The sequence below is a fragment of the Osmerus eperlanus genome, chromosome 25 (assembly GCF_963692335.1).
Source record: "Osmerus eperlanus chromosome 25, fOsmEpe2.1, whole genome shotgun sequence".
Classification (NCBI taxonomy): Eukaryota; Metazoa; Chordata; class Actinopteri; order Osmeriformes; family Osmeridae; genus Osmerus; species Osmerus eperlanus.
The window spans coordinates 2,317,429-2,340,552 of NC_085042.1; the positions used below are offsets into that span (position 1 = coordinate 2,317,429).

The following is a 23,124-nucleotide window of genomic DNA, read 5'->3' on the forward strand; positions in this document are numbered from 1 at the left end:
GACAACACGAGGGTTAAGATATACTAGTCATCATATTATTGTACATTTACAATAATAAACACAGAATTTACTGTTGCATGCATACAATAAACATATATGGATCTTAATTTAAAAAATTGAAAACGTTGAATGTATAAATAAAATTACAAGTCTAATACTAAGCTAAACAATATACTAAAGAGCTAAACAATGAGATATAAAATAGATATCAATATAGAATATAAAGTACAAGATAAGATACAGAATGATATGAATCAGGCAGCATAGTGCAAAATAGGTGGTGGATGGACTGGGTGAGGTTTTGGTCCTGAATGAAAATTACTGCGTGAAATCTTCTTGATAAAGGATGATTAGCCTTAAAAAGGATGATTAGCCTCATACGTATATTTCTATCATAGAAAGCCCTAGTACTTCTCTTCAATATGGTATAAACAGTTCAGGTGTATGATTTAACATGAAAATGAATGTAATATGAAAATGCATATGAATATCATATTCTATCAGTTAGCTGGTGAACACAAGCTTGAAAAGGTGGGTTTTGAGGGCCTCTATGAAAAATAGCAGGCATGTTGTGTTGTGAATAATCTTCTACATCTTCAATCAATATCATAATTTAAAAACAGCACTGGAACTTTAGTTTTACGCAAAGTGTTTATAGGAATTCAGTGTGACAGAGATTCTCACTTTTATAGTCTTCTCCCCATTGTATGGTAATATGGTACAATACTTGTTGGTTACATATACATTAGGCATTCTTACCAAGCGGGTCCCTTGTCTTAGGGGATACAAATTACAGGTACTTTCCTTCATAGACAAATCTCCCAATTTAGGCCCGCTCTAACCTTGAACAGCCAGCTGCACTAGGCTCCTGGGAGTAAGGCCACAAATAGTTATATAGCTGGGCTTCCTGGTTCTTTATGGAAGCACACACATATTCTTCTCCCCCACTCAGCCCCTAATTATCCAAATCTTAATATTTTGGGCTTTATTTATTCTACCATTGTCTAGGGATAACAATAATCAGTCAACAGCTTTGCATCTGGTTTCCAATAATATTACTTATACTAATATGGTTTCCAATAATATAGCATGTACTAAAAAGTGATTACAAGTTTCATTAAATCCATAATCATTACCCATCTTCATAATGACAACAGTATGATGTTTTTTCTACAACAGTTGGAATTTGGTTTGGGAGGGAGGGTGCGGCAACTGAGAAGGCCCTGTCAGGTCCAGAGCTTGAGAGTGGTTGTGGTGGAGGAGGAGGTTGGAGAAGTAGGGCGGGGCCAGAAAAAATGTTTGTAATCTTTCTTGTAATGATCCTTCTACAGGCTGTCAGGCTGTCAAATTGCAGAAGAAGGCTGTGCTTCTCTGGCTTCAGCTCTGAAGACAAACCCCTCCCTTTTGAGAGATCTGGATCTGAGCAACAGTGACCTGAAGGATTCAGGCATGAAGATGCTCTCTGCTGTACTGGAGGATCCCCTCTGCAAACTGGAGTCACTGAGGTCTGTAATCATGTTCAAGGGACAGTAGTTACACATTCAATCACATTTGCATGTTTGATTTAGATCATGTGGTTGCTTATTGGTTGCATTGAAACTGCATGACAGGAAGGAGATACAACCATGAGGATGTTATGGAAATTTGTGGCAGAGACATTGTTCCTTTGATGAATTAAGAGTTTTTTAGATGACTAAACAAAAATCATTATAACGATTAATCATTAAGAGTTTAACACAGTAACACAAAGACAATTTGCTATACAGCTGTTGGAAAAATTGAAGATATAACACATTTATCCTGTATAAGAATGATTCTGTGTTCAGCATTCCTTGGGTGCAAAGAGAGGCCTAACCCCAAATCTGAACTCTGGGTAAACATACAGGACCCTTATCTTGGGGCTGAGGACTTAGAAGAAGGGGGTTGGTTTGGTTGTTTTAAGGAGATACTGTGTGACAAGGACTATAGGTGGAGACGCAAGGTCTGGTGACCATTTGTTGACACCTATGTGAAGGAGTTTACGACCCCCAGGACCGGAGATCCTGTTGTTGTGTTTCAATCAGGGTTGATGTCGTAAACACGCACACACGTAAACACGCACGCACACACGCGTGCCAGGTCTATGCAAGGGAGCTAATGAAGAAGAGCCATGGGACATTTGCATGCCTTTGTCTTAACCAATGACTGTAAAGAGCGGGGCTGCTTAAATAGGTAGATAGTGCAACATGCTAGCAGACAAACTTTGTAGCACAATGGCGTGTGAAGTTTTTGTCTCCTTGTGGGCCGGCCGCAAGCAATAAAGCTTTCTTAAACTTGTTCACCGACTGACTGGGAAATGCTTGATAGATTAATATTTCAGACAACAGCTCCTCCTAGACAGGGCTTGAGAGTGGTTGTGGTGGAGGAGGAGATTGAAGAGGTAGGGAGGTGCCAGGTTGTTTATGACTTTCTAGGTATAGTAGTATTTGAAAGTGAATCCTGTATTCAACCTGGAGCCAGTGGAGGTTGTGAAGGACAGGGGTGATGTGATCTTGGTGGTGGGTGGAGGTGGGCATATGGGCACAAGAGTTCTGGACTTATTGAAGTTTATTGAGGAATTGACTGCAGCGGCTAAGGACAGGGAGGGTGGAGGAACCCATGATGGATTAGGATCTGTCCAAGAGCAAGGCTATACAGGAGGAAGAGTCAAATAAAAATCAAATAAAAATGTATTTTTATAGCCCTTTTTACACACAAGCATGTCACAGAGGGCTTCACATACGCCCATAGAACTGCCCCTCAACCAACCTAAAACCCTCAAGGAAGACAAGGTAAAACTCCCAGAAAAACTCACTAGAGGAGAAAAAATGGAAGAAACCTTGGGAGGAGCAATTCAGTGAGGGATCCCCTCCTCCAGAGATGGTTGGTGAGAGAGAGGAGCAGAACACAGGCTTAACATAGTCATACAGCATGGAAATGTCAATGCGTTTTGAGACACCAAAATCCATTGTTCAACTTGGTAGATGTGGGAAGGGACTGGGAAACTCGCTGTTGCCCGTCATGGACACTGGTTTCTGGTTGGCGACTAGATCCAGCTTTGGCAGACCGACAACCAGGCAGGTGCTGACAGCTCAAACCCCCCACACCACAGGGGATGTGTGGAGTGGGGACAGAGAGAGGAGAGCAGGGTGTAGAGAATTCCAGGAGCAGCTAACAGTTACGGTAATATTAGAATGAGATCCCCACCGGTCAAGTGTGGACTAGTGCAGTAATTTAGCAGAGCAAAAAAGGCTATTTGATGCAGCCCTAGGCACTAAGATAGCACCAGCCCCCCTCGGTTGGAACATGACATCTGTTCCAGGAGAAAGAACTCTGAGATAAGTTATACTTATACGAATAAGAATGAGAATGCCCCATCCCCGTCGTCACCAACTAGTAACAGAAACAATAACAGTAACAATATACAGTAACAGGTTTACTTTGTGTAAAATCTAGGTGGGGCGACAAACATATAGAAGCTTTAATTGTAATTTAAAAGTTACATGTGATACATATACAGACAAACACACACTTCAGGTTTACATAGAAAGTACATACACACATACTTTAGCAGTCATAGGACACTTAGCAGTCATAGAATTGACTACAAGAAAGTTTTTTACCTAATCTTGAATGTCGAAACAGTATCAGCCTTCTTAATTGAGACAGGTAATTTGTTCCAGAGAAGAGGTGCTCGATATGAGAACGCCCTGCCTCCAGCAGTTTTTTTATTAATTTCGGGAACCACCAGATAGCCGGCATCTTGAGATCTAAGTGTCCTTACGGGGTGATAGGGTACAAGGAGACCAGAGAGGTAAAGTGGTGCCAATCCATGCAGAGATTTGTAGGTTAGTAATAGAACTTTGAAATCAGCTCTGGCTTGGATAGGGAGCCAGTGTAAAGAGACGAGAGTAGATGTTATGTGATCAAAATAGGAGGGAGGTGATCAAGCACTGAACCCTGGATGTCACCATGGTGACTGGACACTGGAGGGTGCCATGGTGACTGGGTGGTGGAGCATTTGCAGTTGTGTAGATGTTTGAAGATATATTTTCTCAAACCTCGATTTATGGAGATTTATGAGTGTAATTACATTCAGATTTCTGTGTAACTTGCTAAATAAAAATATCTTGTAATAAAAGTGGTTGAAAATGAAGTTGTCTGATGAAATAGAGGAAGACATTGATGACAGAGAAGATGTTTGTAAAAATTGATGCGTGAAATCTTCTTGATAAAGGATGATTAGCCTTAAATAATCATATGTATATTTATATAATTATAAAGCCCTTGTACTTCTCTTTAATGTGGTATAAACAGTTCAGGTGTATGCTTTAACAAGAAAATGAATTTAATATGAATATGCATATTAATATAATATTCTAGCAGCAAATGTTAAATTTTTCTGAATGTTGGCTCAGGCTGGAAATGCTTGAATCATTGAATCAACTTGACTTCTGAACTGGAACAAAACACAAGTGATACTTGTGGAAGGATTCATGTTCAGCTCCAATATTAGACAAGTCCTTCTTCCTTCTCAGCAGTGGAGGGGAGCCGTGTGACGAGCTATTGCCTCAACACACAGACAGAAACATGGAAGATAACATCTTGACATATTGGACTAAAATATTCTACTTATGTATACGTATATACATCGATGAGTCAAGTATGTTACATAATCAATTTTGCAGACTGTCATGCTGTGGGGTCACAGAGGAAGGCTGTGCTTCTCTGGCTTCAGCTCTGAAGACAAACCCCTCCCTTCTGAGAGATCTGGATCTGAGCAACAGTGACCTGAGAAAATCAGATATGAAGCTTCTCTCTGCTGTTTTGGGGAATCCACTCTGCAAATTGGAGACACTGAGGTCAGTAATCATGTTTAGTCTTGAACTAATAGTTTCAATCACACATGAAGGGGAAAGACAGAAGGGAGGTTAACTGGTGAACACAAGCTTGAAAAGGTGGGTTTTGAGGGCCTCTATGAAAAATAGCAGGCATGTTGCAATTTGGTTTGGGAGGGAGCGTGCGGCAACTGAGAAGGCCCTGTCAGGTCCAGAGCTTGAGAGTGGTTGTGGTGGAGGAGGAGGTTGGAGAGGTAGGGCGGGGCCAGAAAAAGTGTTTGTAATCTTTCTTGTAATGATCCTTCTATAGGCTGTCAGGCTGTCACATTGCAGAAGAAGGCTGTGCTTCTCTGGCTTCAGCTCTGAAGACAAACCACCCCCTTTTGAGAGATCTGGATCTGAGCAACAGTGACCTGAAGGATTCAGGCATGAAGATGCTCTCTGCTGTACTGGAGGATCCACTCTGCAAACTGGACACACTGAGGTCTGTAATCATGTTCAAGGGACAACTAATAGTTACACATTCAATCACATTTGCATGTATGATTTAGATTATGTGGTTGCTTTTTGGTTACATTGAAACTGCATGCCAGGAATGAGCTACAACCATGAGGATGTTATGGAAATTTGTGGGAGAGACATTGTTCCTTTGATGAATTAAGAGTTTTTTAAATGACTAAACAAAAATCATGATGATGATTAATCATTAAGAGTTTAACACAGTAACACAAAGACAATTCGCTATACAGCTTGATCTATTTTCCTAGACAGGGCTTGAGAGTGGTTGTGGTGGAGGAGGAGGTTGGAGAGGTAGGGAAGTGCCAGGTTGTTTATGACTTTATAGGTATAGTAGTATTTGAAAGTGAATCCTGTATTCAACTTGGAGCCAGTGGAGGTTGTGAAGGACAGGGGTGATGTGATCTTGGTGGTGGGTGGAGGTGAGCATATGGGCACCAGAGTTCTGGACTTATTGAAGTTTATTGAGGAATTGACTGCAGCGGCTAAGAACAGGGAGGGTGGAGGAACCCATGATGGATTAGGATCTGTCCAAGAGCAAGACTGTACAGGAGGAAGAGGAGGGAGGTGACCAAGCACTGAACCCTGGATGTCACCATGGTGACTGGACACTGGAGGGTACCATGGTGACTGGGTGGTGGAGCATTTGCAGTTGTGTAGATGTTTGAAGATATATTTTATCTAACCTCGATTTTTTGCAGATTTCTGTGAAACTTGATAAATAAACATATCTTGTAATAAAAGTGGTTGAAAATGAAGCTGTCTGATGAAATAGAGGAAGAAACTGATGACAGAAGATGTTTATAAAAATTGCTGCGTGAAATCTTCTTGATAAAGGATGATTAGCCTTAAATAATCATATGTTTATTTGTATCCTTAGAAAGCCCTAGTAATTCTCTTCAATGTGGTATGAACAGTTCAGGTGTATGATTTAACATGACAATGAATTGAATATGAAAACTTATATTGATATCATATTCTATCAGCAAATTAAATATTTCTGAATGTTGGCTCAGGCTGGAAAGGCTTGAATCATTGAATCAACTTGACTTCTGTACTGGAACAAAACACAAGTGATACTTGTGGAAGGATTCATGTTCAGCACCAATATTAGACAAGTCCTTCTTCCTTCTCAGCAGTGGAGGGGAGCCGTGTGACGAGCTATTGCCTCAACACACAGACAGAAACATGGAAGATAACATCTTGACATAATGTACTAAAATATTCTCAAGTATGTTATATGATCAATTTTGCAGGCTGTCATGCTGTGGGGTCACAGAGGAAGGCTGTGCTTCTCTGGCCTCAGCTCTGAGGTCAAACCCCTCCACCCTGAGAGAACTGGACCTGGGGAACAATGACCTCCGGATTCCAGAAATGCAACTGCTCTCTGATCTACAGTGGAATCCACTCGGCAAACTGGAGACGTTGAGGTCAGTCATGTTCAACAGCAAACAACTAATAGTTACTATCAAACTTTGTATTTGGATGCTGGATTTAGAGAATGTGGTTGCTATTTAAATGATTCAAGTAAACGTATGCCTGCAAAGAGGAATCTGAGTTATGAAAAACGAAAAAGAAGGAGATGAGGTTCTCAACATGGGTCAGTCTTTCAATGATCAACAAGAACACCAGCAATTTTCACCTTGTATCAGGTTTAATCTGGTCAACACCAGCATGTAGCACCTGTATCAGGTTTAATCTGGTCAACACCAGCATGTAGCACCTGTATCAGGTTTAATCTGGTCAACACCAGAAATGAAGATAATCCTTCCAGTACCAGAGGGCAGTAGAGATTGTAATGCTTTTTGTAATAATGATCCTTTCACAGGGTGTCAAGCTGTGACATCACAGAGGAAGCTTGTGCTTCTTTGGCCTCAGCTCTGAAGTCAAAGCCCTCCTCTCCGAGAGAACTGGACCTGAGTAACAAGGACCTGAGGGAATCAGATATGAAGCTTCTCTCTGCTGTTTTGAGGAGTCCACTCTGGAAATTGGAGACACTGAGGTCTGTAATCATGTTTAGTATTGAACTAATAGTTTCAATCACACATCACAAGCTGTATGGGGTCCATCTAGTTTCCTAGACAGAACTGGAGAATCCAGTAACATCAGCACTTCCCAGCTGATGCACACTGAACCCCAAAGAACTTCAGACAACACACCATTTTATAATACATCGTTCTCAAGAGTCATTGGTCCGTCCCACAATCACAAGACAGACACACAGCTGCCCCATGGCCCTTCAGACATTGGCTCACTGCACATCAAAGACTTCTTTCAGCCTAATCAATAATATGGCGTTGTCCTGGATACAGGGCAGAGGTCACATCTGTGGTAAGTTAACACATACGAGGTTGTTGGTTTGGTGTGTAACAATAGAGTAGAAATATAAAGACAAATGCAAAAATAATGTACACAAATCCAAAATTATTTACAGTAAATACAGACTTAATTCCAGCAAATACAAAAATGAACAGTATTACAAAAATACTGCAGTAAGATACGAGCCAAAGATGCCTCAGGCCATGTTAGGTAGCGTCAGGAAAAAGAAGCTGTGCGTAGGACTATGGACTCTGCACAGCAACCTGAGGAATATTTGTCTCAAAAACCCTAACTGCCAATTGCAGAATTGTCAGTTCGAAATGTGGTTGATACGCAGCAGTCTGCCTTTAACCTTGGCAGTGACAGCAGCGTACCAGATGGTGATGGAGGAGGTGAAGATAGACTTAATGATGGCTGTGTAGAAGTGCACCACCCTTGTCTTTAGCAGGTTGAACTTCTTCAGCTGCCGCAGGAAGTACATCCTCTGTTGAGCTTTCTTGGTGAGGGAGCTGATGTTCAGCTCTCACTTGAGGTCCTGAGAATGATAGAGCCCAGGAAGCTGAAGGACTCCACAGTGGAGTTAGGGTGGAGGAGTCACACAGGGTGATGGGGCTGAGTGGGACCAGGCTCTTTCTGAAATCCACAACCAACTCCACTGTCTTCAGAGGGTTGAGCTCCAAGTAGTTCAGGCTGCACCAGTTCATCAGATGGTCAACTTCCCACCTGTAGGTGGACTCATCCTCACCAGAGACCAGGCCCATAATAGAGTTCAATAATTCCATGAGGAGTAGTGTGTGTGTGGTCACTACTGTCTGAACCAGTATCATGAGGAGTAGTGTGTGTGTGGTCACTACTGTCTGAACCAGTATCATGAGGAGTAGTGTGTGTGTGGTCACTACTGTCTGAACCAGTATCATGAGGAGTAGTGTGTATGTGGTCACTACTGTCTGAACCAGTATCATGAGGAGTAGTGTGTGTGTGGTCACTACTGTGTGAACCAGTATCATGAGGAGTAGTGTGTATGTGGTCACTACTGTCTGAACCAGTATCATGAGGAGTAGTGTGTATATGGTCACTACTGTGTTCGAACCATTCCAAAACATACCAAAGGATGTATTGTGTTATTGTATCTCACTGGTGAATTAATCTTTTAAGTTTCATGTCACAATAACACAATCAAGCTAACCATTCCTGAACAGTGTCATATATTCATTGATAGTTTGATCATGTCAGTACAACAGTGCCATAGATCTCATCTATAGCACTGATAATAGGAGATACTAAACCTAGTGTTGATCCTAGTACCAAGGGAATTGTGATCTAATTACCTCAGAAAGACACTAAAGATTCACTGATGGCCTACATTTCACATTATATGATTTAGAAATACCTCAGGAAGATCACATGATGTCTCAGTATACATTAGACAGGATAGTTTTGGGAATATTTCACAAGTACAATCCAGCTTAGTAAAATCAGCTTCTCAGGCAGGTTCATTTTTCACATTGGTTACTGGCTACTGTGTCATTGTGTTCCAGTCAAATGTTATTTGTATAGCTCTTTTTCAAGCAATGTCGCAGAGGGCTTCACACACACCCATAGAACTGCACCTAAACCAACCTAAACCCTCAAGAAAGACAAGGACAAACTCTCAGGGAAACTCATAGTTAAAACATTTAAGAAAGCTTGGTAGGAGCAATTCAGTGAGAGTTCCACTCTTCCAGAGGTGGTCGGTGTTGAAGAAGAGGTGCAGACCATAAGCAAAGCATCATCATGCATCAAGAGTAGAGGTAACAATAAAAAGTGTTTGTGATCCCTCCCTAATGATAACCTTCTACAGGCTGTCAGGCTGTCACATCACAGAGGAAGGCTGTGCTTCTCTGGGCTCAGTGCTGAAGTCAACCTCCTTCCTGAGACAACTAGATCTAAGTAACAATGATCTGAAGGATGCCGGCATGAAGCTGCTCTCTGCTGGACTGGGGAACCCACTCTGCAAACTGGAGACACTGAGGTATGTAATCAAATTCACCAGACAACAACTAGTTACACAATATCACACACCACACACTGGCTGCAAGTTTGTGGTCAATTCAAGATGCAAGGAGGCCGGCCAAAGAATATTCAGGGCAGGCTAGGGTCATATTCCACAAGGTAGAGTCATTCAGGTACAGGGCAGTGTCGTGGAAGTTTTTGAGAGAATCAATCGTTTAAGCTGAAGTCGGGTGAAGTACAGAGTTAATGTTTATTTGACGTAGATTTGAACATAATAACGTTATCAACATAACATCATCGACACACAAACATAAGACAATAACACAAAGACAATTCTATACAGCTCCATCTAGCATTCTAAAATGGAACCGGGAGAATCCAGCCCACCAGCACTACCCAGCTGATGGCCCTGAACCCCCCAGAACATTCTTCAACAGACCATTTTATAGATACGACAGTTCTCAAAAGTCATTGGTCCATCCTACAGACATGCAGCTATACCAAATCTCTTCTGTCATTGGTTAAATCCTTAGAACAATACAGTTGAATCCACATTGTCTTCAGACCAACTGTCTCTTCCCCCCAGGTGACAAGAACTCTCTCAGGTCACCCAGACTTCCCGTCTCTTAGACTTCACGTCTCCTAGTTAGGTGTCATAAAACTACAGGTGGCATCTCTACCAAATGGAGTTTAATCAACATTCATTGTATCAAGCTACTTAACCAACTGTAAACTTATCCTAAAACACATTCATTGTACATAGGCCCAAAATTTCTTTCACAGCAGCTGGCAGGCTCAGAGTCAGGGTAGTGATGTTACGCTCAAAGCCGTGCTCACGAAGCGGTATCAACCTTTCGAGTCAATTGATACCGACACAAACGTGTCGAGCGTGGCTTCAAATGGGCAAAAAACACGTGATCACCTGTCGAAGCTTCGGACGTCGCACGAGCAGCTGACAGTGTCGTGCTACAGTCCGAGACCAACAGCGTTTTATTCAAACTCTGAAGACATCAGAAATCACTAATATTCATAGGTTATAGAGAGGATACATATTTACGGACGCTATAGAACACATTCATTGACAGAGCCAGAGATACAGATAGATTGCCAGAGCGAGATAGACAGAGATATATACAGATGTGAGATGTGAGAGAGTAGGTGCACAAGCACATACATCTTTCTCTAGTTTTGCCAGCCTTCAAATGTGGCCATCCCTTTCACGGTTGCAAAAGCATGTTCCAAAACCTTAGCCGCTAGTCTACAATATCAAATCATAAATATTCATTTAGCATATACTTCCACTAAAACAAAGTCAGCGGTTTCAAACTCACTCTTTTAGACTGAAGGGCAGCGCTTTTACCAGAAGGCCATACTCAACCTGACTTCACATGTGAATAATGCTATCAGAACCTAAAAATAAATGTTATGAATGTAAATGAGCAAAGACGTTACGTTGTTTAAAATACAACAACATATATTTTTGACACCTGCACATCGAAACATTTGTCACATAACCTTTATTTATCAAATTGATGACGATTGTGAGACTAACGTCCGAGGACTTGACGTCACTCGATTCCTTCAATCAATCGATACAGTTGCCATACCATGAACTGACCAGCAGGTGTCCCTATGGAGAAGATGTATCAAACACTTCAAAAAAACGATACTTTTTTGACACAATTGTTTCAAATAACTTGTTGCTTTGGAAAGCTTCTTTCCCCCATCACTAAGTCAGGGCAGGCAGGAGGCCAAGCAGGGAACTACGAGGCAGAAAAGACTAAAGGAGGTAGAAAAAACACAAGGAAGGCTTCTGTAGGCTTGACAAACAAAAACTGGTCCGAAGCAGAAAACACAGGGATAAATGCAGGGATAAATGCTTTAAGATTCGTATATGTTTAGTGTTTTGCACCTCCCTGCCACAGTAAATTCCGTGTTTGTATAACATACATTGCGAATAAACCGAATTCTGATTCTGATTCTGATGAGGGTAGGAAGGAAGATGGGAGACACCTGGAGGGGTGGAGACAAACATGACATAGGTGAAACAGATCAGGGTATGACAGGAATCTGTATAACACAAACTACTCCATGATATTATTGAAGGTTGACCTGGGCAGTATGTTTTGTATTGTTCTGCTAATGTACTGCTTCACATGTGGTTAACACCCTAAATCTGCAGTAAAGATTACGGGTCACAAAAGGTGCCTTGTATACTGAGAGACCTGCTCCTGGATGTAGGATGTAATACATTCCTGGAATACTGTACTACTATGTAACTGGATGTACAATGTTCTACATATTAAAGGATGATATTGCATTAAGATAAAGGGAAAGTTGACCAACCAGGACAGACAGTCATCTGACTGATCAAACCTTCGTGTTTGAGAGGAAAATGATCAGACTGATATTCTTTATTTCTACCTCTAGAGGGTAGTAGTGTTTGTGATCCATCCCTAATGATAACCTTCTACAGGCTGTCAGGCTGTCACATCACAGAGGAAGGCTGTGCTTCTCTGAGCTCAGCTCTGAAGTCAACCTCCTTCCTGAGACAACTAGATCTAAGTTACAATGATCTGAAGGATGCTGGCATGAAGCTGCTCTCTGCTGGACTGGGGAACCCACTCTGCAAACTGGAGACACTGAGGTATGTATTTATGTTCTACATGAGCCATTAGTAAAGTTACCATCATCAATTTGGGTAAAAACTTAATGCCAAGAATGAGATATGCCTTCTAGTCATCAGTGAGGACTAGTTTGATAAGAAACAGGCAGATTTGCTGCATCTGAAACATTCTAAAACATGCTGTACATAATGATTGGCTTATATTTTATTTCATGTTTTTGTTTATTTTAGACAGAATGAAAATGTTGATGCAACTGTTTCTGAATGTGCAACATGATTGCAGTCTCTTTGGGTAGTGTTAACAATCTGTATGCCCTTGCCCAAAGGGTAATAAAATTCAGCTTAATTTAATTTTCAACCTTAAACCTATTTCGCATTGAAACACAACCTGTCATTCATCAAACTTTGTGAACATCTGGGGTTTCCCTCTTCACTAGTTTTTTTTGAGCGGGCTTTATGTAGCAGACGTCCTGATGTTCCATAGAACTACGAGCACCAAACTGAACACAAACCTAACCTTCCTGAACTGGGGGGAAAGGTCACTCTGTCTAATGAGGGGGAGGAGCAGCTATGACAGCACCTGCCAAATGAACCCCTCTGTGCTGACTCACTCTGGAGGCCCAGATGGATTCTGTCACAACATTGATCCTCTTTCTACAGGCTGTCAGGCTGTCTGGTCACAGAGGAAGGCTGTGCTTCTCTGGCCTCAGCTCTGAGGTCCAACCCCTTCCACCTGAGGGAACTGGACCTGAGCTACAATCATCCAGGAGAAAAAGGATTGAAGCTGCTCTCTGCTGGACTGGAGGATCCACACTGCAGACTGGAGAAACTCAAGTAAGGACATGTTTGTGTTTTTATATACCTCTTCATGTAATGTTGCTTAACACTGAATAGACATCTAAGTATGTTAATAGGCCTTGTATTTCATGATTATACAATCACAGACTGCATGTTTATTTAGGACAGTGGGTTAGGAAGAGAGAAGCCCTATATAATCTACAATAGCCTTTAGTGCAATTAGGATTATATAGCTACAATCATAATTGTATTTCCTGGGGTCTATTCCAGAAAGTGGGTTGAAGTGAAAACAGTGAGTTTGTTAACCCTGAGATGAAGGAAACTCTGGGTTTTCTGTTCCAGAAAGAGAGGAAACACAAACTCTGGTTACGTTACCACGGTAACTGATGGTAACTAACCTAACCTGCTTGCTGGCAGCTTTTGTTTAACAAACCATGAATTTCTTCCTCTCTCCTCCCTCATGCCGAGCCTGAAGCAACTATCAGACATGGGGTGTCCTTTCCTCATCCAGGGCTCCAGACTAACTTGTTTTACTAGGAGCACTGTAGCCCCTAACTGAACATGTTGGGGGCACAGGCAGAACATGTAGGGGCCTACACCTTAAATTGACCTGCAAAGCAATTATTCACATTTTCCCCATTTTAAATGTATTACTGATAATGTGCTGTTGTATTTTAGTTTGCAGTAGGGCTGTGCGATATGACCAAAATCTCATATGCTGATATAGATCCTTTCATATCCCGATAACGATACATAACACAATATGTCACATTTTCTTTCAATTCAATGAATAAATAGTTGATATAAAATGACCACATGGAGAGGCTCTAAATTGCGGCCAATTTGGTTGCATATGTAAGGGAAAAACTTGCCTGGGGCGCAAAATGTGCTAGGATCGCCACTGTGTATAACACATAAGGATGACACAAAATGTCCATGCAGAGCTAACCTGGTATTTACTGAACATGTCCCTGTTAATCTGTGCTGTGGAGGTTGATGGACCCTCCTCAGGGTTTCCCGCAGCACTTTCCAGTTAAGGCGGCCGCCTAAGCAACACACGCCTGCCGCCTTAACTACGTCGTCCAAAACAAAAAGAAAGATGAATGCCGTGTTACTCTGTCCGGTTTGCTCCCTTTCATTCCAAACAGTACCTTCTCTGCAGAATGCATTAGTCTATCGTACAAACGACCCCCCCCCCCCCCCCAGAACACATTAGGCTAGACTCTACAACCCCCACCCCCCCCCGGTCTGACGGCAAACCCTACCACCTTAACTAACACATTTTCTGCGGGAAACCCTGCTCCTCCTTGTAATGCCCAGTCATGCTCTGTTATAAAGGAGAAGAATGTGCCAGTTGTTTTACCATTCATTCTTTGTTCTCATCACATCGATGTACATGTCAAACCCATAATTCCACACAAGAACCTCAAAACAATGTACATGGGGAGAGAACAGTGTAGCTCAGTAGCTACCATACAGTAAGATGTATACCTCTGTAGGTCTTTCTGAATCCCTCTCTGTGGCAGCAGACAACATATCTGTATCATTCTGTGATGAAGAGCATTCTGTTCTACTGTACTGTACACATTCTTTGCAATATTGAGAATATTGAGAAATGAACCCCCCAAATGAAATCTCCACAAACACACAAACATGTTATGTGTGCACTTGTGTCCTCGGGGGTGATAGGCTTGGATGAGTTCCCTCCAGGGATGCCTTCAGCCGCTGGTCGCCCAGCGTTCTGACTCAGAGCCAGCTCTTCTGCCTCTGTCAGAGGTGGTGCCCTCCTCTGCCTTCTTTCTGTTAGTCCGCTACAAGTCCAATGTTCATATACTGAGCAGGATTAGGTGAGACAACATCTATGTGTCTCACAAGTTGAGACAGCCACTGAATGATTTGTACTTGGTTTAATCCTGTCAAACATGATTAAAACAATCATGTGTCTGAATCAGAATGGGACAATGACAGACAACGAATTTACTTCTATTCCGAAAGATACCGACCGAGGCAGCCATTATCGGCGCCCCCTTGAAAATGTCAGCAGAAACATGAGGAGAGAAAAAGTCAACCCCCAGACTATGCTCCTAGAGGAGTACAGTGTGGGAACAGGAGAAAACACCTCAGCACATGGGCACATACATTGTACAACATTACAGAACTCATGACATGCAAAGGGGGTGGGAAGGCCAAAGCAAAATATGCCCTACCTGTTTGAACTGATTTTATATTTCATTTTCAGCTGCTGCCAAGTGTGTTTTGTGCCCATAGGATTGTTCCACCACTTGTTCAGCTGTAGTAAGACGTGTGGTTAAATGTCAAATAAATAGACTGCATTGAAATGTACTCATTGACCAATTGACTGTCTTTTGGTGTTGCAGTTGTTGTTTACCTTTCAGAAAATGTTTGCATACTCGCCTGCACGCATGAGAATTTCTAATTCCAGTGAATTAGAATTAAACTAACTCAGATCAGCTTTTCTGGAACCGATAACTCTGTGCTTCCCATCTCAGGGTTCATCAAGTCAGAGTTCAGGGTTAGGCTCAGAGTTTGTAAAACCTGTTTTCTGGAATACACCTCTGATGATAAACATAGAAACAACATGTTTACTTTAGTCACGTAGCAACAGGTGAGGTGTCATTTCCTCATCATTCCTCTGCTTCTCCCTACAGTGTGGATCATGGTGGAGAGTGCAGGATCAAACCTGGTCTTAGGAAATGTGAGTATTGACTGCTACTTGGTTCTAGTACACAGGGTCATACAGGGACAATACCATTAGTGACTTTGACACTGTCAGAAATGGACACACGTATGTGCCCTCCCTTCACCCTCCCCTCTCCTCCCCCTCCCCTGTCCCCCCCCCTCCCTTCCCCTAGCTGGTGTGTGTTTCCTCTCCCCCTCCCTTCCTCCGTCCTCTCCCTTCATCTCCTTCTCCCCTCGTCTCTCTCCTCCTCTCCACCCCCCCCCCCCCCCCCGGGCTCGCAAGGAACTTTGTTTCTCACTGTCCAGTACCGTCAGGAAGTGCAAAATTAGGAGGAGGTGGGGGGGGGGGCTGGGGGGAGAGGAGGTGGGGGGGAGAGGAAGTCAGGGGGGGGGGGAGTAGATAAGGGGGGTTGGGAGAGAGGGGGTGGGGGGGTGGGGGGGAGAGAGTAGATAAGGGGGCTGGGGGGAGAGGAGTTTGGGGGAAGAGAGTAGATAAGGGGGTGGGGGGGGAGGGGGTTGGGGGGGGAGAGGTCAGGGGGCGGGGGGGAGAGAGTAGATCATGGGGGTGGGGGGAGAGGAGGTCAGGGGGGTGGGGGGAGAGGAGGTGGGGGCGAGAGGAGGTGGGGGCGAGAGGAGGTGGGGGGGGAGAGTTGATAAGGGGGGTGGGGGGAGAGGAGATGGGAGGGTGGGGGGAGAGGAGGAGGTGGGGGGGGAGGAGGTGGGGGGGGGGAGGAGGTGGGGGGGAGAGTACATTTACATGTCTTCATTTATCAAGACGCTTTTATCCAAAGCGACTTCCAAGAGAGAGCTTTACTAAAGAGCACAGGTCACTGATCATAAACAACGAGACGCCCCAAAAACATTGTGGGTAGCCAAAACATTGTGAAAAGCAAATAAGTGCCAATGGGAAGAACCAGAAGAGCATGTAGTTAAACAAGTTACAATGAAACAACATGAACCTCAAAAGTGCAAGAGTGTACCTGTAGAAAAGCAACAAGAATAGAATTCACAGCGAGTACAAGAAGTTAAATCAGTTCCAACTAACCAACAAGAGCAACAAGTCCCTCAATAGGAGTCATTGTGTTCCTGGAGAAAACTCACATCAGGTCCAGCAAATCATTCCTAAGTACCGTAGTACAGGAGTAGATAAGGGAGGTGGGGGGGGGAGAATGAAAGGGGGAGGGCAGGAAGAGGGAGACATTCTAATGTGAATGATGATGATCAGTAATATATTGTGTCTTGGTCTCCCCCATCAGATGCCTGTGAGCTCACACTGGACCCAAACACAGCATACAGAAAACTCTCTCTGTCTGAGGATAACAGAAAGGTGACATGGGGGGAACAGGAGCAGCCGTATCCTGATCACCCAAAGAGATTTGATGACTGTGCACAGGTGCTGTGTAGAGAGGGTCTGTCTGGGCGCTGTTACTGGGAGGCAGAGTGGAGTGGAAGAGGATGGGTTTCTATAGCAGTGACATATAAAGGAATCAGCAGGAGAGGAAGGGGTGATGACTGTGAGCTTGGATACAATAACAAGTCCTGGAGTCTGGAGTGTCATGGTAACAGTTACTATGCCAGGCACAATAAGAAGAGAACTGCCATACCTGACCCCCCATCCCACAGAGTAGGAGTGTATCTGGACTGGCCGGCCGGCACTCTGTCCTTCTACACAGTCTCCTCTGACACACTGACCCACCTGCACACATTCCACAGCACATTCACTGAGCCCCTCTATCCTGTGTTCAGGGTTGGGTTAGACTCCTCAGTGTCCCTGTGTCAGGTAGAATAGCCCACACACACTCACACACTGTGCTCACATAGATGTCATTGAAGATTGAACTGTATATAGTTTTAATTGATATCCCAGAGTGTTTGTAAATATTGGTGTGTGTTGAATGTTTGTTTTGTTTTCATTGTTGACAAACAACATTCCTGTCTTTGATCTCAGTTCCACTGAATGTGATGAACTAAATAGTGTCTTACTGCCTAAATAAGGAGAAATAAAGATGTTTTATACAGGATGATAGAAGACATGCTGTGTGTTCGTTGGTGACCCAGTGGTCCTACACACACACACACACACACACACACACACACACACACACACACACACATGTACACACACACACACACAATGTTAACACTACATTTAGGACCAGTAATGGGACACTATTACCCACTTGAATATACACTGTGTGTGTGTATTGTGTTGGGAGGGGGGGGGGGTCTAACTCACTGAGTGATAAAGAGGGGTGTTGGTAGGGGGGGGGTCTAACTCACTGAGTGATAAAGAGGGGTGTTGGTTATGAGGGGCCGTGAGGGACATTATTCAGAATACCCTCTCACACACACTACTGAAAAGCTCTCACACACATATGAAAAGCTCTCACACACATATGAAAAGCTCTCACACACACTACTGAAATGCTCTCACACACACTACTGAAAATCTCTCACACATACTAGTGAAATGTGCTCATATACACAACTGAAATTCTCTTGCATGATATTGTGGAATATAACAGTTCAGTGGTGAATACGAGGAAGTCCACACTAGGAAGTGTAATGGTTGTATTTATCGGTCTCCTGAATTAAACCATGACCAGAGATTCCTTGGTGTTGCACCTGGCGCCAGCCACTTTATTTGCCGCCCTACACAATACTACTTCCTGACAACCACGGTAGCCTAGTAATGACATTCAGTACATGACAGGAAGTGCATGTGCTTTTACTGGATTTGAAGTAGTGCTTCAACCACAATGCATGATCCTTTGTTTTTCCCGTCCAAACTTTATTTTTTGAGGTGAGAGGCAATGAAGAGGATATAGTACGTTTTTTTACTAGTGCTCTGCAATGCATTGAGTCATTGCAAAGTGAGGAGTCCAACAATTCTGGTCAGGAGGGGCTTTATAGAGAGCTTGGTGATCATACACAAACTCTATCTGCATTTCTTGCTGTGTCCAGATATGATCATGATGATAGTGATGTGAGTAATCTACTAGGATCATTGTATAGATGCTTTCGCAACTTGCTTTATGAACATGAGGCCAGACAGGGATCCAGTGATGTGACCAGTTTGATATCCCCAACAATCTTGACTGGCCACCCTGGTCGGCCCCGATACAGCATAGCCGCCATACATTAATTGTAGAATAAGGTGAACATTTGTAAAGTTTTAGACTTTATATATATGTTTTTATATTACTTTGGAGATCTACGTACCCCAGCTACTTTACCAATATTCACCCTATATTAAACTTAACTACACAATGTTGGTAACGAACAGCCTTTACATGTGGTTACCCTGATGAAAACGAATGAAAATAAACGGATTGATCTGTTGAGCTGGCATGCCCGTAGTTGTTTTGTTTGTTTGAGAGAAACGAGTTGTCACGTGTTCAGACACAGCCTACCGAGAGAGAACCCCCAAGTGGATTTCTAAAATCAGCGAGAAATTCAAGGAGATGGACAACATCAAATAAATTCTCGAAGTTGAAAAGCATAGGTAGTCGTATGACTACGTATGATGAAGTGTTCGCTGCGAATACGTGTATATTTGGACGGCTGCTGTTTGCCCTCCCCGGAGACAGAGCTAGCGTTACGTTTAATGTCATAAATCCACAATCACCTCCTCTCTGGGTTTTCTTTATGGGACTGAATTCTATAGAAACAGCCCAGGCTTGTCTCCTCTTCCATTACTGCATCCGATAGAACAACAACTTTTTGGCAACACAAAAGCAACAGACTCAGTAAATGTCTGACTTTATAATGTATATAATAACTTTCTTACGGTTGGCGGGCAGCGGAAAGTCTTTTTTGCCCTCCAAGGGGGCGTGTCCCTTGGAACGTGACGTCACGTGAAAACTATGAATATGATGTGCAGAAGTCTAAAACAGTGTACATGCACTAGAGCCAGATCCAGGGCGTTACTCTCACTGACACACTGGAAGTGAGGGACCTCTGAGACTAAAGATGCAGAATGTCCTCTCCACACCACTGGGGGGCGACATTCCTCAGAGGCTGAGAGCAGCAAGAGAGCCAGACAGAGACATGCAGCTGTGGAGGAACCTGAGCAGAGAAGAAGAGCTCCCGTCACAGCCCCGCTCTGCTGAGCCACCAGAGCCTCTCTCTGTGTTGAGGAGACACTCGTCATGGTGGACAAACACAGGGGTTCCCAGAGACAGAGCCCAGGTACTTGAGAGGCTCCCCTCTGCACATCAGGCCGTTCATCACTCCCTAGCCAAGAGGGATGGAGCACACTAGTTCATGGGATTGATGAACTTGGTTGAAGGCTGTGAGCAAGTGAGCCAGTGTGTTGTTTTGTTGTTTGTGTGTTTGTGGCATCAGTGCTGTTATGATTCTCCTCTGCTTTAATATGAAACAGTCATGCAGCCAGTCCCCATGACCACACACTGCTACCATGTCTGTATACAGGTCACATGACCACACACTGCTACCATGTCTGTATACAGGTCACATGACCAGACACTGCTACCATGTCTGTATACAGGTCACATGACCACACACTGCTACCATGTCTGTATACAGGTCACATGACCACACACTGCTACCATGTCTGTATACAGGTCACATGACCACACACTGCTACCATGTCTGTATACAGGTCACATGACCACACACTGCTACCATGTCTGTATACAGGTCACATGACCAGACACTGCTACCATGTCTGTATACAGGTCACATGACCACACACTGCTACCATGTCTGTATACAGGTCACATGACCACACACTGCTACCATGTCTGTATACAGGTCACATGACCACACACTGCTACCATGTCTGTATACAGGTCACATGACCAGACACTGCTACCATGTCTGTATACAGGTCACATGACCACACACTGCTACCATGTCTGTATACAGGTCACATGACCACACACTGCTACCATGTCTGTATACAGGTCACATGACCACACACTGCTACCATGTCTGTATACAGGTCACATGACCAGACACTGCTACCATGTCTGTATACAGGTCACATGACCACACACTGCTACCATGTCTGTATACAGGTCACATGACCACACACTGCTACCATGTCTGTATACAGGTCACATGACCACACACTGCTACCATGTCTGTATACAGGTCACATGACCACACACTGCTACCATGTCTGTATACAGGTCACATGACCACACACTGCTACCATGTCTGTATACAGGTCACATGACCAGACACTGCTACCATGTCTGTATACAGGTCACATGACCACACACTGCTACCATGTCTGTATACAGGTCACATGACCACACACTGCTACCATGTCTGTATACAGGTCACATGACCACACACTGCTACCATGTCTGTATACAGGTCACATGACCACACACTGCTACCATGTCTGTATACAGGTCACATGACCACACACTGCTACCATGTCTGTATACAGGTCACATGACCACACACTGCTACCATGTCTGTATACAGGTCACATGACCACACACTGCTACCATGTCTGTATACAGGTCACATGACCACACACTGCTACCATGTCTGTATACAGGTCACATGACCACACACTGCTACCATGTCTGTATACAGGTCACATGACCACACACTGCTACCATGTCTGTATACAGGTCACATGACCACACACTGCTACCATGTCTGTATACAGGTCACATGACCACACACTGCTACCATGTCTGTATACAGGTCACATGACCACACACTGCTACCATGTCTGTATACAGGTCACATGACCACACACTGCTACCATGTCTGTATACAGGTCACATGACCAGACACTGCTACCATGTCTGTATACAGGTCACATGACCAGACACTGCTACCATGTCTGTATACAGGTCACATGACCAGACACTGCTACCATGTCTGTATACAGGTCACATGACCAGACACTGCTACCATGTCTGTATACAGGTCACATGACCAGACACTGCTACCATGTCTGTATACAGGTCACATGACCAGACACTGCTACCATGTCTGTATACAGGTCACATGACCAGACACTGCTACCATGTCTGTATACAGGTCACATGACCAGACACTGCTACCATGTCTGTATACAGGTCACATGACCAGACACTGCTACCATGTCTGTATACAGGTCACATGACCACACACTGCTACCATGTCTGTATACAGGTCACATGACCACACACTGCTACCATGTCTGTATACAGGTCACATGACCAGACACTGCTACCATGTCTGTATACAGGTCACATGACCACACACTGCTACCATGTCTGTATACAGGTCACATGACCACACACTGCTACCATGTCTGTATACAGGTCACATGACCACACACTGCTACCATGTCTGTGTACAGGTCACATGACCACACACTGCTACCATGTCTGTGTACAGGTCACATGACCACACACTGCTACCATGTCTGATTCTAGAGCTACACAGCCTCCAGTCCTCTCTTGTATCCCTCTGTAGAATGACAGCGGGGAGACAGTTTCTTTATAGAGCTCTGTAGTCTTTCATGAACAATCTGACACATCAGCTCTCATGTAACTCATGTCTACACATAATACATGATGTCGTCTTTTGTGACTTCACTGTCTCACCGTCGTAAAAGCCTTGAAGTCACAATGCTAAAGAGAGAACAATATCTTCACATGACACCCTCCACTCCACCCCCATCCTTAACCCTCGTGCTGCCTTCGGGTCACATGACCCAAAGGTTCATAACGAACCATCGTTGTGTTTACCCAATTTTACCCAATACAAAAACAAATACAAATAATTTTATTTTAACCATTCCAATGTGGGGGGTCTGAGACAGCCCGACAGTTAAAAGAAAATGCTTCACTTTGTTTTTGTATGAGGTAAATTTGTCGCAATACGACGGTGGGTCACAATGACTGATGGGTCAGAATGACCCGAAGATAACACAAGGGTTAATGTGAAATGAATCGCTATTGTGACAACCACGGAACGTTCCGAACGTTCAGAGCCACACACAACAGTAGGGAGAAGTCACACACCAAAGGCCAGCTTTACCCTTTTAGAAGCATCTTTATGAGTCAAATCATGTTTTCAACCAACTGAGGAAAGCAAACAGGAGCGCGGCGGCCCTGGGCGTCCACACTGGGTGAGGAGGATGGAGGCGATGCAGGCGGCGTCCTCGCCCATCAGGTGGACGTGGGGGTTTAGGATGGAAGACGCGGGGTCAGATGGCCGAGCGGTTAGGGAATCGGGCTATTCATCAGAAGGTTGCCGGTTCAATTCCAGGCCGTGCCAAATGACGTTGTGTCCTTGGGCAAGGCACTTCACCCTACTTGCCTCGGGGGGAATGTCCCT

At 43.8% G+C, this 23,124-nt stretch overlaps 2 protein-coding genes across 2 annotated transcripts in view; both read left to right on the forward strand.

Moving 5' to 3' along the window:
- Window positions 1-23,124, forward strand: part of LOC134011951 (NACHT, LRR and PYD domains-containing protein 12-like) — a 114,447-nt gene that overhangs the window by 20,528 nt on the left and 70,795 nt on the right. The window contains exons 6-12 of the mRNA XM_062451519.1: window positions 1,332-1,505; window positions 4,707-4,880; window positions 5,167-5,340; window positions 6,629-6,802; window positions 7,201-7,374; window positions 9,532-9,702; window positions 12,160-12,330. Coding sequence (XP_062307503.1) covers window positions 1,332-1,505; window positions 4,707-4,880; window positions 5,167-5,340; window positions 6,629-6,802; window positions 7,201-7,374; window positions 9,532-9,702; window positions 12,160-12,330 — 1,212 coding nt within the window. The remainder of the gene's footprint in view (window positions 1-1,331; window positions 1,506-4,706; window positions 4,881-5,166; window positions 5,341-6,628; window positions 6,803-7,200; window positions 7,375-9,531; window positions 9,703-12,159; window positions 12,331-23,124) is intronic.
- LOC134012304 (stonustoxin subunit beta-like) lies at window positions 12,620-17,828 on the forward strand. The gene is made up of 4 exons (XM_062452098.1): window positions 12,620-12,636; window positions 12,964-13,143; window positions 15,777-15,823; window positions 17,064-17,828. The coding sequence occupies exons 1-4, from the start codon at window positions 12,620-12,622 to the stop codon at window positions 17,594-17,596; spliced, it is 777 nt and encodes a 258-aa protein (XP_062308082.1). The 3' UTR covers window positions 17,597-17,828.

What these genes read in the sequence shown, in the direction of transcription:
- LOC134012304 (XM_062452098.1), top strand. An exon ending in TGCAGACTGGAGAAACTCAA is followed by an intron (nt 13,144 to 15,776) that starts GTAAGGACATGT and finishes TTCTCCCTACAG; the next exon opens with TGTGGATCATGGTGGAGAGT. An exon ending in CAAACCTGGTCTTAGGAAAT is followed by an intron (nt 15,824 to 17,063) that starts GTGAGTATTGAC and finishes CTCCCCCATCAG; the next exon opens with ATGCCTGTGAGCTCACACTG.